At 38.9% G+C, this 18,685-nt stretch overlaps 2 protein-coding genes across 3 annotated transcripts in view; one reads left to right on the top strand and one right to left on the bottom strand.

The window, feature by feature from the left end:
- The first annotated feature begins 2,713 nt into the window (after window positions 1-2,713).
- On the top strand, window positions 2,714-5,750 carry RPS6 (ribosomal protein S6). The gene is made up of 6 exons (XM_059411579.1): window positions 2,714-2,811; window positions 3,342-3,473; window positions 3,921-4,131; window positions 4,511-4,657; window positions 5,362-5,519; window positions 5,610-5,750. The coding sequence occupies exons 1-6, from the start codon at window positions 2,806-2,808 to the stop codon at window positions 5,703-5,705; spliced, it is 750 nt and encodes a 249-aa protein (XP_059267562.1). The 5' UTR covers window positions 2,714-2,805; the 3' UTR covers window positions 5,706-5,750.
- Window positions 5,751-6,040: 290 nt separating this feature from the next.
- DENND4C (DENN domain containing 4C) overlaps window positions 6,041-18,685 on the bottom strand; it is a 142,301-nt gene continuing 129,656 nt past the window's right edge. For both annotated transcript variants that reach the window (XM_059411578.1, XM_059411577.1), the window contains 3 exons: window positions 10,896-11,046; window positions 9,141-9,205; window positions 6,041-8,927 (listed from right to left, as the gene is read on the bottom strand). In XM_059411578.1, the coding sequence (XP_059267561.1) occupies window positions 8,791-8,927; window positions 9,141-9,205; window positions 10,896-11,046 (353 nt within the window). In that variant the 3' untranslated portion in view covers window positions 6,041-8,790. The remainder of the gene's footprint in view (window positions 8,928-9,140; window positions 9,206-10,895; window positions 11,047-18,685) is intronic.

Consider the following 18,685-nt stretch of genomic DNA (forward strand, 5'->3'; position numbering starts at 1 on the left):
ATTTGAGAGAGAGAGCTCACATGAGCAAGTGGGAGAGGAAGAGGAAGAGAGAGAATCTAAGTACAGCACAGACCCCAACATGCGGGGCTCAATCTCACAACCCTAAGATCATGACCTGAGCTGAAATCAAGAGTCAGATGTTTAACTAACTGAACCACCCAGGTACCCTACAATTATATTTAACACTACAACCTGTACACTTAGAAGTGATTAAGATGGTAAATTTTGTGTTTTTTACCACAATAAAAAAAAAACATGAAAAGAAGAAGAAAAATCTGAGAAGTAGTCATGGTTTGACTCTTTGTCTCACATTAACTCCCTATTACTACTACTTCAGTGAAAACAGAGCTAAAAAACACAGTTGGGTAAAGTACTTGAATAGCTTCCTATTTTTCCAAAGAAGGCCAACAGGTGTTGGCTGGGATTTGGAGACACTGGAACAATCATCCATTGCTGGTGGGAATATAAAATGGCTCAGCAGCTGTGAAAATAGTTGGGCAGTTCTTCCAGGAGTTAAACACAAAATTTACATATGACCCAGCAATTCCACTTTTAGGTATACACTCCAAAGAATTAAAGACAGATACTCAAATGTACCAGCACTACTCGTGAGTTAAAAGTTGGAAATGATCCAAACGTCCGTCAATGGATGAATGAATGGATAAACAAATTACAGTCTTTATAGTGGAATATCGTTCAATCATAAAAAAGAATGAAATATTAATAAATGCTACAAGGTGGTTGAACTTAAAAAACATGAGAAGCCAGACATGAAGTTCGCATATTGTGTAATTCCATTTACAGAAGATGTAAATCCATAGAGACAGCACTCAAGCTGTGATTGCCATTGGGTGCTGGAAAAAGGGAATGGGGAGCAATTGTTTAATGGGGACACAGTGTCCTTCTGGAACTAGACAGAGGTGGTAGATGCACAACACTGTCAGTGTACTAAATGCTGATGAATTGTTTACTTAAAAATGATTAATTTTGTTATATCAATTTCACCTCATTACCAAAAAATTCCACAGGTTTTAAATGTGTCATTTCACCAACATTCTATACATTAATACTAGGTGATCAAACAGGATTTAGTGGACTATTTCAATTTCAAATGTGAAATGGGCCTAAACTCAAAACTTTGTGATACTGAAGAAGACGTGATGTTAAAAAAAGAAGAAGGAGGAGAAGAAGAAGAAGAATGTGACGACAACAATCAAGGAGAAGAAGAAGAGGAGGGATGTAATCATCTTGGAAAGTAAATTATTGTTTACCTGAAATGCAGTTTTTATTTCTCGAAAAGAATATGGAGTAAATAATAGACAATAAATGTTCCTTCTTTAAGGATGCTGAGTGTGGTCTTCAGAGTTAGACCACCTGGGTTCCCATTCTTGCCTTCCCAGGAATGTTCTGGAGGACTATTAAATGCACTGTATCTTTTTCATGTCTTGTGTACTATTAAGAATTGCATCACTGGGGCACCTGGGTGGCTCAGTGGGTTAAAGCCTCTGCCTTGGGCTCAGGTCATGATCCCAGAGTCCTGGGATCCAGCCCCACATCGGGCTCTCTGCTCAGCGGGGAGCCTGCTTCCTCCTCTCTCTCTCTGCCTGCTTCTCTGTCTGCTTGTGATCTCCCTCTGTCAAATAAATAAATAAAATCTTAAAAAAAAAAAAAAAAAAAGAATTGCATCACTGCAGATTCAAGATTTACTATAACACATTCATTTATTCTCCCTCTACTGGCTGGTTCCATATTACCACACTGTAATATACTAATACCTACCAGAGTTGGGGCTATAAGTTAACAAATACTTACTGAATGCTTATTCTTTATGTGCCCTGCACTTTGCTGTGTCCTATGTGTTCCATAGAGAAGTTTAGACAGTAGCCCTGCCTCATTTATCATTTAGGAGAGGGCAGAGACCATAAACATACCAATTATGTATCATTAAGTATAAGAAGGGAAAACAGTGCTATACCAGAGATAAAAGGTGGGATACTATTATAGGGAGCATGGACAGGAAAGGTTTTTCTTGGGACATCTAATCTGAACGACCTACATAATATTAACAAATGGCAATAGGTGAATTTGTGGGAGGTCTGAGGTCAGGGACAGGAGATTGCAAAGTACTTAACTGCAGTGGAAAATGATGCATTTCCAGCAACAGCGATATAATTTTTCACTGTAAAAGATCCAGAGACAGAAGCCAGGGAGACCATTTAGAATGCACCGATGGTGGCCTGGCTTAACTTAGGGTAACTGTGGTTATTGACCTGGGCCAATGGGAAGGTGTGATTCTGCGACAGAACGACGATGACGGCAGAGCGGTTAGAGGACAGACAGTGAAACAAATCACGGTTTTCGGGGCGTCCTGCTGTGAACCGGAACCAGAGCACCCCAAGCTTTTCAACTAAAAACTACAAATATTCAGACGGTGTCTAATGTACAGGAGAGGCCAAAAGAGCTGAACTCTGGTCCTGCCCTTCCCCTATGGTACCAGCAAAGACCCGAGTGTTCGGGACCCAGCCGGGAGTCCACCCTGGTTCAGGACAGAGCGGAAACAGGTCAACCAAAGAGAATATCACCTTCAGAAAAACTTGCGCGGGAGAGCCGATGTCCCACCGCCGACCGAGCCCACCTCTCAGGGCTTATTAACCCCGCCTCCGGAAGTACCGCCCGCCGGCGCTCACTTCCGCTATCCCTGGCGACAGCTTATCTCGCGAGAATTAAAAGTGCCTATGAGACATGGGCTAAGCGGAAGTCGGGCCTCTTTTTCGTGGCGCCTCGGAGGCGTTAGGCTGCTTCAGAATGAAGGTAGGAAGTGGTGGAGGCTTTTGGAAGTGGGCTCCGGGGAGGCGAATCGAGCCCCAGAACATTGCAGTGCTACCGTCCTGGCTCTCCAGAGTCCTAGCTCCAGGTGGAGAAGAGTCTGAGGCGGGAGAAAGCCTGCCGCTCTCGGGTCCGAGGGCCCTCAGGAGAGCGGATGGCGAGCGATTACAGCTGGAGTCGCGCCGGGCGGGGAGCGCCATGGTGGCGTCCTCACGCTCGGCCGGGCGAATGCGGCCCTGCTGCCTCGTTGGCGGCCGGTGGGTCGCGCTTCTTGCTCTGTCGGGCTGAAAGGCTGCGGAGGGCCCTTCGGCCCCGGAGTCCTTCCGCGAGGCTTGAGGAAAAATGAGCTTAATTTTAGTGGGATGTTTGTGCGTTATTATGCACACGTGTGCTTTAGCTAACAAAACCGACACCTGAAGGTATCAGCTCCTCGTCTGGGGGGTTAGGTAATGGCTTTTTGGTGGTTCTGCGGTTTTCTAAAGCTCTTCTCCCCTTCCTCCCCCCTTAATCCTTAGCTGAACATCTCTTTCCCAGCTACTGGCTGCCAGAAACTCATTGAAGTGGACGATGAACGCAAACTTCGAACCTTTTATGAGAAGCGTATGGCCACAGAAGTTGCTGCGGACGCCCTCGGTGAAGAATGGAAGGTTGGTTACCGAATTAACTGTCCGTGCTGTTGCTGATTGGTAATTGTGGAGCGGGGTTCCTGCTCCGGGTTCTGTCTTCTGACCTTGGGTTACACCTCCACGTTTCGCTTGAAGTAGAGCTGTCACCTTGCGGGGTTCTGTGTACGCCAAAGGAGAATCCACACCTAAAGTGGTTTAGAAAGTGCCAACAAGGGTGGTTTCTGGTTGGTTGCTCGTTTGTACTTTTCGTTTCTTAACATAATCTTTCCATTGCTCGAACTGTTCCATCTAGTAAAACATGGGTTAGAAATGGGACTTAATTGAGAAGAATTTGCTCGTTGATGTTGGCCAGTTGAAGGTACAGACAAAACTTAGTAACCAGAGAAAACTGTAAGTTTCAAATGGGCTTTGATTTAGGATTTAAGGGCCGTAATCCTTTATTTTACAACGTGCCACTGTATTCTGCAGGGTTATGTGGTCCGAATCAGTGGTGGCAATGACAAACAAGGCTTCCCCATGAAGCAGGGTGTCTTGACCCATGGCCGTGTCCGCCTGCTGCTGAGTAAGGGGCATTCCTGCTACAGACCAAGGAGGACGGGAGAGAGAAAGCGCAAATCTGTTCGGGGTTGCATCGTGGATGCCAATCTCAGTGTTCTCAACTTGGTCATTGTAAAGAAAGGTGAGGTTTCTTGTATTCTTGAGTTCAGTTTCTGTTGACACGGACTCATTTATTTATTTTTAAAGATTTATTTCTTTGACAGATCACAAGTAGGCCGAGCAGTGGGGGTAGGGGGGAGACTTCCTCTCCAGCAGAGAGCAGAGAGCCAGGGGCAGGACTCGATCCCAGGACCCTGAGATCATGACCTGAGCTGAAGGCAGGTCACTTAACCCACTGAGCCACCAAGGCACCCCTGACACTGATTACCAAAATGGTTTTTTATTTGCAGTATCTAGTTTGACCATTGGACTGTTTCTTTACCAATGCATAAACCGTAAGTACGGTTCTTGTTTGTAAGCAAGTTGTGGAACTAAGAAGTTCTGATCACTTTCCTCCTCAGGAGAGAAGGATATTCCTGGACTCACTGATACTACTGTGCCTCGACGCCTGGGGCCCAAAAGAGCCAGCAGAATCCGCAAACTCTTCAATCTCTCTAAAGAAGATGATGTCCGCCAGTATGTTGTGAGAAAGCCCTTAAACAAAGAAGGTAGGGGAAATTATGCAATTCGGGGTTTGCTCAATTTCGGTTGTCTGTAGCATTTTATACAGATAATAGAAAGTCCATCTATTATGTATTTACCGTATTTTAGGAAAATATTGGGAAGAGGGTCAAGATGGGCACTTGTTACTAATCCTTGTTTTATCTGATGGTTCTCTAGAGTATTAGAATTTTACGTGAAATTTTGCCTGGGTTACTGACGTATGTTTATCTGAAGATAACTTACCAGACCTAAAGTTCATTAGTTTTGGTTAGGAGTCAGGAAGATAATAGGAAATTCTGGGACTGTTGACTCCTGGCCTTTATTTTCTTGATCTGAGATGTGGATAGCAGTTGTAGGAGTTGTGGCCATTAGAAGGAAAATACTTGATTCAAAATCCTAGGAACAGGGCGCCTGGGTGGCTCAGATAGTTGTCATGATTTCCAGGTCTCGGGATTGAGCCTCATGTGGGGCTCTCAGTGGGGAGTCTACTGCTTCCTCTGCCCGTCTTGGGTTTTGTTGACAGGGTGGTAAGTCTATTGAGTTATATAGTAGTTTAGATTTGGCTTAAAAGGCTTCCTACATGTAAGTTCTAGGTAGTCCTGTTAGTTAGTAATGTTTTTAAAATGTAGATGTGGATCCTGATGAACATGGGTATTGACAAGTGAACATGGGTATTGACAAGTGATTGAATCGTCATCTAAATTTTCAGGTAAGAAACCTAGAACCAAAGCGCCCAAGATACAGCGTCTTGTTACTCCACGTGTCCTCCAACACAAACGTCGGCGTATTGCTCTGAAGAAACAGCGCACTAAGAAAAACAAGGAAGAGGCTGCAGAATATGCTAAACTTTTGGCCAAGAGAATGAAGGTAAATCAGGAAGACTGGGGGAGGGAAAGTCAGGCCTGACTTTGGATTTTTAAGCCGGACAAACTATAACTGCTTTTTTGTTTTGTTTAGGAGGCCAAAGAAAAACGCCAGGAACAGATTGCCAAGAGACGGAGGCTGTCCTCTCTGAGAGCTTCTACCTCTAAGTCTGAGTCCAGTCAAAAATGAGATTTTCTAAGAGTGACAAATAAATAAGATCAGACATTAAATCCCCTTCATTGACTTTTCATTGATGATAAATCATAGATAAATGGATGAAAAAAGTGAGATAAATAGGGGAATATTATATACAGCAATCTGATGGTGGATAAAGTTGCAAGAGATACTTCAAAGTGAAACCCTTCAAGGTGAGCAGTTGAGACAGTACTGTAACAGTGGATGGCCAGAACAGGGTTTCTTTTGGGATCGGTGGGTGGCTCAGGAAAGGATTCTGAGCATAAGGTACCTATTGTTTTTTCAAGCAAGGCATGGAACAATTTGGGGGAAATAAGGGACTAGGACTATTAATATTTTGTACACTTTATTTTGAGGAGTACAGTTTTAAAGATCTATACACAATACATGAAAAGTGCCCTTAAGAAGATGGACATTGTCATATGTAAAAAAGATACCTTGTTAAAAGCATAGTTAACAGATACCATTTTAAAACAGTTCACAAAGCTTTTAAAACCAGTGCAAATTATATTAACAAAAGCTTTTCAATTCTAGTAAATTGTTACTCATGCATTTTTATGGTTTCACACTGTGCCTTTAAGAAACACTTAGATCAGTGAAGGATGCACAAAGTAGTATACTTCTAATGTAGCCTGTCTAGTTTCTGTATAGTAATTGCAGTTAGAAGTATCCTTTATAGACTAGAAGGCTCTTAAAAAGGCACATCACGCTTTAAGGGTGAAGAATGGGAATTCCTTATTTGCTGGAATACATGTTTTAACCACAGGTAAGTAAAATTTTCAAACTGCTTTAACATGGAGACTGAAGCTGTGCTTTGCACAATGCAGATTGTGATTCAGAAGATTTGTGGCCCCAGATTGTACGTTAGTAATAAGTTCCCAGCTAATGCCAATAATGCCAGTCCTCAGACTGAACCAGCTAGCTGGGGGAGATAATGCTGCTCTTAATACATGGTATTAAAAAGTTGAATAACATGAAAAATTTTAATTGGCAACTGATGATCCATAAATTAAGGTCAAACTAAAAAGGCAGAAAGGGAAAATGGAGCATTTGTAAGTGATAACATAAAAGGAATAAACACCGCAGTTGGGGTAAAGTCCAGAAGTCCGGTATACAGTCTCGACTATCAAATCCAAAACTAGTAAGTAATGCTAAACATCTGGACTAATTTGAAAGATTGTTTGCAGAAGTTCTCAGGCTTTTTAAGTTTAATACATGGCTACAACCATTCTAGATATTTCTAAATGTATGGATAATGACTGCATTATCTGGCTTTACAGTTTTGTTTGCAGTAAATTTTTAGTGGTCCCCTTTCTGTGGCAGGTACTAGAAGAGGCCTTTGTGCACTTTTAACACAACAACCCCTATTTCTAAATGAAAGCAGGGTAAGGTTTCCAATGTATAATGGCTGAGTTATTTAGAATGCTGTAAAAAGTTACTAGGAAATGTATACTTTGGAACAGTAGAGCCAAATCTTCAATGTGTGAGGCGATCCTCCTTAACTTAGTAGGAAGTGCTTTGGTACGTAATTTAGTTCAAGTTAATGAAGACTACAGAGAAGGGGAAAAACACAATATCAAACTCTAAAAATCACAAAGGTTAGAACTGCACACATTTCAGGAGCCTTAAGCAAACAGCAAACAAGAATTTTCCATTTTTATTCAACCTCAAGCTTAGATGTAAGATAATTACAAACTTTGTTGGGACAGTAAATGTTAAGTACCAAGTGTTAAATTGCAAAAATACATATTCTGAGATAGTGCAAATGATCCATTTTTAAGGTAATGAGTTGTACATAATTTCTGTCAAGTTCTTTCACTCAGCAATTTCATAATAAATTGAAACAAAATCTGCATAGGTTAGATTAGCCCTGAAATGTTGAAAGACTAGTATAGTAAAAAGTTCTAAAAGATTACACCAGGTGGGACATTTGTAACACCTGGAAATTCTATCAACTAATTCAGTCGTCTGCGTAATTACTGTAAAAGCACACAACCAGTGGCTTTTTCAAATCTTGCAGAGTTAAGGCAAACTTAATTGTTGCTAAGGGTTTTTAACGAAAGGCCATGATAAATGTCAGGCATGTGAGGTCATGATTTTCTTGAACCTACTGGCAACAAGCTCAATAAGCTTTAACGTTTTAAGACTTAATTGATCCATCCTAAAAAACTATTTACAAATGCACAAATAACAAGCATACAAATTAAATATACAAGAATAAAATTCTGTGTGCAGTGCAAGTTTATCCCACAGGTTTTTAAAAGTGACCAATAGCAACAATTGATGTACCTGAACAATTTGAGGTCAAAAAAATAAAATTTTAAGCACATTCCAATTTTGTAAATTATGAGGCTGGTTTGATTTCATTTAAACTATGATTGGTTCCTTTATTCCAATCTTAAAGCTGTTGTAAATTAACATGGTATTGGGAAGAGGATGAAAAGTCACTTGGATATTAAAGATAAAATCTGCTAAGGAAGAGAATACCTAAGGCAAGGCTGCCCTCAGACTTTAAAATAGTTTTGATTAATGACTACAGCTGAGTTTAGTAGTAGTCATGTAATAGTTGTAGACCCCTTTCAGAAAATTGTATTGCAACATGCAGTCTAGGAATTTTAATAAATATAATATGGCTGTACATACAAATCCCTACACAGCCACACATATATACACACACATACACAAATAGTTGCTCCTGTAATTGAGATTTCATTTTTTGGGGGGTTAGGCAAGTTTACATTAAACTGCTATTCCCCAAGACCAACAACTTAAAATATAAACAAATGCCAAGAATGAATAGTTTTGCATTATCAAACAAATACACTGAGAAATCCAAAAACCGTTTTGGATCAAGCACAGGCAGATGAACCATTCAGAAGTTGCAAGCCTTTTAGATAACTAACCCTGGGGCATTTTTATGTTGTGAGATGATTCAGTATGAATTATATTTCATTATATGTTGTCCCAAGCGTTAACTTCATTTCCCTTTCATCAATTGTTAGCATTTGAATAAACCTTGAATGTTTGCCAACGGAATCTATTCCCTCAAGCTTTGTTGAAAATCTACTGAGCATCTTATTTAAATGAGAGGTGCTCCAAAACACTTCCTGCACCATTCCATACTGATACTTGGTGGAGCATCAATTTTCTGCAGCTTTTCAAGAATCTCTGAAGATAGATTATTGTATGCAAGTCCATATTCATTGTCAAAAGCCTCTGAAAGACATTTTCAAAAATGCAGTTGTAATTTGTTAGAAGTTATAAAATGAAAAATGTCAGTAATTTTATATGTATCTATAAACTGCATATTTAAAAGTAGAAATCTTTGGAAAGTAGAGGATCAATATTTATCCAAACCAATTATAATTCTGTAAATTACTTTAGAAAATGAAAGAACCTCCTTTAGTAATCTTTAATTAACCAACTTACCAATATCAATATTCTCTCTTCCAAGGGATACTAATGATAAGAAGAGGATTTCTCGGTATAAACTCCTATAAAACAAGTATTTTTAAAGTTAATGGGTAGAGAACATAAAAATGCACATATGAAAGTTTTATAAAATGGTGAAAAATGATTACGTTCTATATCTAGTTAACAGTAATGTGCCCATGTCAGTGTCCTGGTTCTGATAAAACACTACAGTTAGATGTCAGTTTAGGGGAAGCTGGGTGAAAGTATGGTGAATCCTGTGCTACTTTTGCAATTTACTTTGAATTTCTTTTTCAAGTTAAAAAGTTTCAGACGTAAGGCTTCACACTAAAAACTATTTTAAGTGGTGTGTTTTAACTTTATTATAATATTTTAGCAGTATAAATACAGTTGACCCTTGAACAACATGGAATTGAATTTCATGGGTCCACCTCTATTTTTTTTCTCAATACAGCAGAGTACTGTAAAGGTATTTACTAACTTTATTGTAAAAATTCATTATATTACACAACATACAAAATGTGTTTTGTTTGTGTTATTGGTAGGACTTCTAGTGAACAGCTATTAAGTTTTGGGGAAGTCAAACATCATACGCAGATAATCAATTGCAAGGCGGGGGGGTCACTCAAGGGTCAGCTATAATAGGTAACTGTTTTAACTCTACTTTGCAATTATAATTTGCAAAAGAGTTTCCTCTCATCTTTTCCCACTTGACAAAGTAACATTAATTTTTAAATAAGTTAGGGGTCTAAAACCCTTGGACACTGAAAAGTGGTGTGGTCTTTATTATTATTTTTTTAATCAATAAAGGACAGACTACAATTGGCTTGTGAACATAAAAGTGTAACAAATCAAACCTTAAAAATGAGCTTCATAGCTCAGTTAAAAATGAAGGAAAGCTTAAAAAATGAACTGATTTCAGAGTACTTAACACAGAAAAAAAATTAGAGTAATGCTGATTTTGATAATGCTTCATACAGACTTGTACAGAAGCTTCAGAAGTCGTAACCTATTTCTAATTTTCCTTCTCTGCCTTTAAACTACAGATACTTGAAACTTGCTGCCCTTTAGACCCTGAGATTACAAAAGGATCCATTCATTTTCATCATCAGTTCATGCTCTGTCACTTCTGAGGTTATCTTCAAATATGCCATGACCAAAGAAACTTGCAGAGGACTTGCCAACTCTTGCCAACTGTTGGTATTTGGTAGCATTTATTATGCCACCTTTTCTGTAGTTTCCACTGCAAAATTCACTTATACTGAGACTGGGATTAGTACTGATCTAAGCCTGTGAGCAGACAATAGAGATCAGGAAAGCTCTATATCCTTTGTAATTTACTGTTTCCATCACTTATATAAATTGTTTCTATTCATAAACAGGTTTGTTTTGTTTTGTTTTACTGTCCCACAAGAAAATAAAAGATGTGCAGGTATGACAGGGCCTGAACAAGTAGTACATATGTACTGACATCACTGCTAACGAATTCATAGGTTTCCAGTGAATAGCAGTAATGTTTCCCCAAAGACTCTACATTTTAGACATGAATGAACTACCTCCTAAATTTTATTCTTCCACACACAATTTTTATAATATTTGCTCAAGTATGAACAGATACATTTGGGCAGCACTTTTTGAAACAGTCAGGTGTTCTACACTGAGTATGTTTCCTTTACAACTAGAGATATTCTAAAAATAATACTTAAACATGAAATTGTCTTGAGTGGCATGAAGCAAAAACTGGATTCCTACCTTTGCCTTTTCATGTCTGGCTTTATTAGCTGTGAAAGTAGGTTGATGGGTTTAAGAACATCATTATGTTGAATACTCTGCCTGATGGTTTCTACTAAAGTGCTTGTTTCTTCTTGTTCCTCTGACAGGAGAGATAATTTCTTTTCAGAATCTAATAATAAGAACACAGTAAATAAGAATACTTTTAATTATTTTTGTTTAAAAAGTTTTTCCCCCAGAGTTGTAGCATTTTCTACAAGTATTGTCTTTTATTCAACACTGCCCCCTCCCACCAGTAAAATTATGTATCAATGTGGCCAGCTAAAAAATATTTTTCCTGCTTTCTTCAGATATGGAAGTCCAGTCCCTTTGCCTTCTCCCTGAATGTAGGGGTTCCTTCTTCAGGCTGGGATGTGATATCTTGTACTCTGGCAGCAATCGTGACCATGAAGCAACCTTAACCAATGGAAAAGGCACTACACCAGGAGCCTGGGTCGCTGATGACAGGAGTTACCTCCCAGTCATGGAGTGTCTACTTCATAACTTCTTTGAGAGAGAATAATCTTAACCTGTTTAAGCTTCCGTTATTTGCTATTAAATATAGCAGAGTATAATCCAAATTGAAACAAGGGTAATTCCAGAATTACTAAGAACAAATACTTATAGATTTCATAAATTACAAAAGAGCTTTAATACTAGGATTTAATCATTCTAATATTAAAAATACACAAGTCCAGGTGCCTGGATAGGTTGGTTAGTTAAGCATCCAACTCTTTGGGTTTCAGCTCAGGCCATGCCTCCTGGGTGAGATCAAGCCCCATATGGAGCCCCACTCTCAGTGCGGAGCCTGCTTAAGAGTCTCTCTCCCTCTGCCTTTGCCCCTTGCCCTGTTTGTGCTCTCTCTCAAAAAAAAAATAAGTAAATAGGGCACATGAGTAACTCAGTGGGTTAAACATCTGCCTTCGACTCAGATCATGATTTCAGGGTCCTGGGATCGAGTTCTGCATGGGCTCCCTGTTCTGCGGGGAATCTACTTTTCCTTCTCCCTCTGCCTGCCACTCCCCTGCTTGTGCTCTCTCTGTGTCAAATAAATAAACAAAATATTTTTTAAAATAAGTAAATTAAAAAATCAACAAAGGGTGATTGGCCTGGAAGAAAGGGAAAACTTTAGCACTGCAGGTAATTCCAGCAACTCTACAATTTTCTGTGTACCCATGTTAGTTGAGATGGGAATATGTATCCAGTAGCTCCGTAGTCAGCCTCAGTTAGAGTGCCTGTCATAGAACAAGCTACTGTGTTTTTCATTCAACACAGCCTCTTAATAAAGACAACTAGCAGAACTTCATTTGTATTCAAATAACAAAGTTCTCTGTTAAAAGGAGAAATACTGGCTGCTACGGGTTCTGATTCTAGCTCTTCCACCTGCTACATGATGGTCTTTGAATATATTTGACTTTTATGCTGTGCTATGATCTTAGAACCTAACCTAAATATAATCTGCAACTTTACTGCTTCTCCCATAGTTCAGTTTTTTAATTACTATTTGAGAAATAATTCCCATTCAATTCACCCACTTAAAAGTGTATAATTCCATGACTTTTAGTATATTCATGAAGTTTTGCAACCATCACAATCAATTTTTGAAGATTATCATTCCCCCAAATAAACCTATCAGCAGTCCCTCCTCTATCTCCCCAAACCTTCAGCCACAGGCAACCACTAATTACTTTTTCTCCACAGATTTACATGTTCTGGATAGTAATATAAAAGTAATCATACTGGGGCGCCTGGGTGGCTCAGTGGGTTAAGCCGCTGCCTTCAGTTCAGGTCATGATCCCAGGGTCCTGGGATCGAGCCCCGCATCGGGGGGGTCTCTGCTCAGCAGGGAGCCTGCTTCCTCCTTTCTCTCTGCCTGCCTCTCTGCCTACTTGTGATCTCTCTCTGTCAAATAAATAAATAAAATCTTAAAAAAAAAATTCTCTTAAAAAAGAAAAGTAATCATACTTTGTGTTTTGTGAGTGGTTTCTTCTATAATGTTTTCTAATTCATCCATATTGTAGTATGTATCAATATTAATAACTTTTATTTCTAAGTTAAGAATCCATTGTATGGATGTACTATACTTCATCCATTTCTCAGTGGATGGACATTTAGGATGTTTTCATTATTTGGTTATAAGAAAATGCTGTTAAGCACAGTGTACTACTTTTTAGACATACGTATGTTTTCATTTCTCTTGGGTGCATACCCGAATGCTACTGCTGTGTCTCATGATAACTGGGCCATTTGAAGAACCTTTGAAACTGTTTTCCAAAGCAGCTACTTTTTATTCCACTCAGGAGTGTATGAGGATTCCAATTACTCTATATCCTCACCAATACTTGTTAGTATCTGATGCCTCAAATTAAGGCCTGCCTAGTGAGTGTGATACAAGCGGGGGTGGAGGGAGGGAGGGACAGGGGGAGAGAAATCCTCAAGCAGACTCCCCACTGAGCTGCAGGTGGGGCTTGATCCCAGAACCTGAGATCGACCTGAGTTCAAGAAATCAAGAGCTCAGCCAACTGAGCCATCTAGGGGCCCTCTATTTTATTCTTTTTAATGCTATTGTAAATGGGATTATTTTTGTATTATTCATTAAAAAGTATATGGAAATACAGTTAATTTTATTTAAATTAGCCAGCATATAGTACATTAGTCTTTGGTGTAGTGTTCAATGATTCCTTAGTTGCATATAACACCCAGTGCTCATCATATGCCCTTCTTAATCCCTGTCACCCAGTTACCCCACATCCCCCCCATACAGGTAATTTCTGTGTATTGCTCTAGTATCCTCAACTTTGCTAAGTTATTACTTCCATATAGGGTGTGTATTCTCTCTATATCTTTTGTTAGATTACTTTTATTGTTGAGGAGCCTGACTGGCTCAGTTGGTTGAGTGTGTGGCTCTGGATTTCAGCTCAGGTCATGATCTCACAGTCGTGAGATCAAACCCTGCATCAGGCTCTGCAATGGGCATGGAGGCTCCTCCTTAGGATTCTTTCTCTCTCCCTCTCCCTCTGTCCCTCCCCAACCCTGCTCATGCTCTCAAAAAAAAAAAAAAAATTATTGTGAAGTATAGTTAACAGGTAATGCTATATTAATTTCAACTGCATAACACAGTGGTGTGGCAATTCTGTAGCTCACCACAGTAAGTATATAGTCACCACGTGTCACATTAAAACATTGACCATATTATCTTTGCTGTAGTTCTCTTCTCTGTGACTATTATATAACTGAAGTTTACATCTCTTAACTCCATTCACCTATTGTGTCCATTCCTCACATCCGTCCCCTCTGGCAACTACCAGTTCTCTGTCTTTATGACTGTTTCTGTTTTTTTTGTTTTTATAGATTCCACATATAAGTGAAACCATGCAGTATTTGTCTTTCTCTAACTTATTTCACTTAGCTTAATGCCCTCAACATCCATCCATGATACTGCAAATGGCAGGATCTCATTTTTAATGGCTGAGTAATATTCCATTATGTAGTACTCCACACACCTGTTATCTTCTTTATCAATTTGTATTGGTTGCTGGACACTTGGGTTACTTTCATACCTTGGCTACTATAAATAATGCAGCAAACACAGTGTTTTTTATTTCTTTGGGCAGAAACCCTGTAGTGGAATTACTGGATCATATGGTAGTTCTAGATTTAATTTTTTGAGAAACCGCCATATTGTTTTCCACAGTGCTGCACCAATTTACATTCCCACCAACAGTGCACAAGTTCCTGTTTCTCTACATGCTCAGACCACGTGTTCTTACTCTTTTTGATATTAGCCATTCTGACTAGTGTGAGTTTCACTGTGGTTTTGATTTGAATTTCCCTGATTAGTGATTTTGAGCACCTTTTTATGTGTCTCTTGGCCATGTGAATGTCTTCTTTGGAAAAATGTCTATTCAGGTAATCTTCCATTTTTAAAACTGGATTATTTGTTGTTGTTATGTAAGTTCTTTATATTTTGGGTAATAACTCTTTACTGAAAGTATCGTTTGCAAATTTCTTCTCCCAGGCAGCAGACTGCCTTTTCATTTTGTTGATGGTTTCCTTTGCTGTGCAACATCTTTTTATTTTGATGCAGTCCCACAGTTTATTTCTGCTTTGGTTTCCCCAGCCTGAGTAGACATACCCATAAATATGTTGCTTATGGGCACCTGAGTGGCTCAGGGGGTTAAGCCTCTTGCCTTCACAGCTCAGGTCATGGTCTCCGGGTCCTGGGATCAAGCCCCACATCAGGCTCCCTGCTCGTGGGGAGCCTGCTTTCCCTCTCTGCCTGCCTCTCTGCCTACTTGTGATCTCTCTGTCAAATAAGTAAAGAAAATATTTAAAATATATATATTGCTATGCCATAGTCTAAGAAATTAGTGCCTATGCTTTCTTCTGGAGTTTTAGATTTTAGGTATCACATTTGGGTCTTTAATATGTTTTTAATTTATTTTGGTGTAGGGTGTAAGAAAGTGGTCCAGTTTCATGCTTTTGCCTACAGCTATCCAATTTTCCCTTTTGTTGAAAAGACATTTTCTCCGTATGTATCTCTTGCCTCCTTTGTCATAGAGTAACTGGCCATATAAGAGTATGGGCTCTGTATTCTGTTTCACTATGTAACTATTTTAGTGCCAGTACCATACTACTTTGATTACTATAGCTTTGTGCAGTGTATCTTGAAATCTGGGATTGTAAGCCTCCAACTTTGTTCCTCTTTCTCAAGATTACTTTGTCAGGGCGCCTGGGTGGCTCAGTGGGTTAAGCCGCTGCCTTCAGCTCAGGTCATGATCCCAGGGTCCTGGGATCGAGCCCCGCATCGGGCTCTCTGCTCAGCAGGGAGCCTGCTTCCTCCTCTCTCTCTGCCTGCCTCTCTGCCGGCTTGTGATCTCTCTCTGTCAAATAAATAAATAAAATCTTTAAAAAAAAAAAAAGATTACTTTGTCTATTTGGGATCTTTTTTAGTTCCATACAAATTTATGATAATTTTTTCCAGTTCTGTGAAAAATGCTATTGGCATATTTATATGGACTGCATTGAATCTATATATTGTTTTGGGTAGTATGGACATTTTAATGAGATCAGTTCTTCCAATCCATGAATATGTTGTAACTTTCCATTTGTTTGTGTCATCTTCAATTTTTTTCATCACCGTCCCACAGTTTTCAGAGTATAGGTCTTTTACTTTGTTAAATGTATTCCTTGGTATGTTATCCTTTTTGGTACAATTGTAAATAGAAGGGTCTTCTTAATTTCTCTTCCTTCAACATTGTTTTTAGTGTATAGAAATGTTATCAATTTCTGGCTATTACTTTTTTTTTTCAAAGATTTTATTTATTTATTTGACAGAGAGATATCACAAGTAGGCAAAAAGGCAGGCAGAGAGAGGTGGGGGGGAAGCAGGCTCCCCGCTGAGCAGAGAGCCCGATGGGGGGCTCGATCCCAGGACCCTGAGATCATGACCTGAGCCGAAGGCAGAGGCTTAACCCACTGAGCCACCCAAGCACCCTCTGGCTATTACTTTTATAACTCCACTGAATTTTAATAGTTTTGTGGTCAAGTTTTTCAGGTTTTCTCTATATAATATCATGTCATCTTCAAATAGTGTAGTTTTACTTCCTCCTTTCAAATTTGGATGTCTTATTTCCTGTCTGACTGCCACAGCTAGGATTTCCAGTACCATGTTGAATAAAAATGGTAAGGGTAGACATCCTTGTCTTGTCCCTGATCTTAGAGGGAAAGTTTTCAGTTTCCACCACTGAGTATAATCTTAGCTGTGGGTTTTTCATATATGGCTTTTTTATGTTATGTTCCCTCTAAACCCATTTTATTTAGAGTTTTTATCATGAATGACGTTCTTTTTTTCAGAACCTAATGAGATGATGTTTTTTCATCCTTCCTTTTATTAATCACATTAATTGATTTGTAAATATAGAATCCTTGTTGTATCCCTGGAATGCATCTTACTTGATCATGGTAAATGATCCTTTTAATATACTGTTGAATCTGGTTTGCTAATATTTTAAGGATTTCTGCATTTATGTTCATCAGGGATATTGGTAAGTAATCTTTTTGGTAGTGTCTTTATCTGGTTTTGGTATCAGTGTAATAATGATGGCCTTGTGGATTGAATTTGGAAGTTTTTCCTTCCTCCCATATTTTTTTGGAATAGCCTAAGAAGACCAGGTATTAACTCTTAAGTGTTTGATAGAATTCACATGTGAAGCTGTCTGGTCCTGGATTTTTGCTTGTTGGGAGTTTTTTGATTACTGATTCAATTGCATTACTAGTAATCAGTCTGCTCAGATATTCTAGTTCTTTCTCACTCAGTTTTGAAAGACTATGTTTTTAGGAATTTATCCATTTCTTCTAGGTCCAATTTGTTGGCATATAATTTTTCACAGTATTGTAATAATCCTCTGTAGTTCTATGGTGTTAGTTATTTCTCCTTTTTCATTTCTGATTTTACTTGAGACCTCTTTTTTTTCCTAATGAGTTTGGCTAAAGGTTTATCAATTTCATTTACCTGTTCAAGAAGCCAGCTCTTGGTTTCATTGATTTTTTTTTTTTTTTTGGTCTCTATTTATTTCCACTCTAACCTTTATTATTTCCTTCTTTTTAACTTTCGAGCTATGGTCTTTTTCTTGTTCCTTTAGATGTTAGAGATTAGTCTGTGACTTTTATGGCCTTTTGACATAGGCCTGTGGTGCTGTGAACTTCCCTCTTAAAACTGCTCTGGCTGCATCCCAAAGATTTTGGACTATGGTGTTTCCATTTTCATTTATCTCCATGAATTTTTTCTTTTAATTTGCTTTGATTAACTTCATTGATACACTGCTTATTTAAGGGCATGTTGCTTAGCCACCACCTGTTTTTTTCCAGTATTTGTCTTGTATCTGATTTCTAGTTTCACACTGTTGTGGTCAGGAAAGATGCTTGCTAGTATTTTAGTCTTACTGTTTTGCAACCCAACATTGATCTATCTGGGACAGCGTTCCATGTGCACTTAAAAAGAATGTGTGTTTTCAGATGAAATTCAATTTTTGTGAATATTTGCTTTATATATTTAGGTACGCCTAGGGGGGGTGCTCAGATATTCAAAACTGTTACATCCTATTCTTGGACTGATTCTGTTATCATTATGTAAGGCCCTTCTTTGTCTCTTGCTACACTCTTTGTTTCTTTTTTTTTTTTTTTAAAGATTTTATTTATTTATTTATTTGACAGACAGAGATCACAAGGAGGCAGAGAGACAGGCAGAGAGAGAGGAGGAAGCAGGCTCCCTGCTGAGCAGAGAGCCCGATGCGGGGCTCGATCCCAGGACCCTGGGATCATGACCTGAGCCAAAGGCAGAGGCTTTAACCCACTGAGCCACCCAGGCGCCCCACACTCTTTGTTTCTAATCTATTTTTTGTCGGATAAAAGTATTGCTACCCTAGTTGCTTTTGTTTTGTATGCTTCCATTTGCATGGATATCTTTTTCCATCCCTTCATTTTCACTCTCTGTTTATCTTTAGGTCTACTGTGGGTCTCTTATCAGCAGCACAGATGGGTTTTCATTTTTTGAAAATTCCTTCTGTCACCCTCTTTTGATTAGAGTATTGAGTCCATTTATATTTAAAGTCATTACTGAATAAGGTATATACTTATTGCCATTTTGTTAATTGTTTTCTGGTTGTTTTGTAGTTCTCTTTTCCTTTCTTCCCTTGCTCTCTTCCCTTGAAGTATCAGGACTTTCTTTAGTGTTATGCTTTCTCTGCTATTATTTTTTGTATGTATTACAG

Source organism: Mustela nigripes, chromosome 9, assembly GCF_022355385.1.
Source record: "Mustela nigripes isolate SB6536 chromosome 9, MUSNIG.SB6536, whole genome shotgun sequence".
Classification (NCBI taxonomy): domain Eukaryota; kingdom Metazoa; phylum Chordata; class Mammalia; order Carnivora; family Mustelidae; genus Mustela; species Mustela nigripes.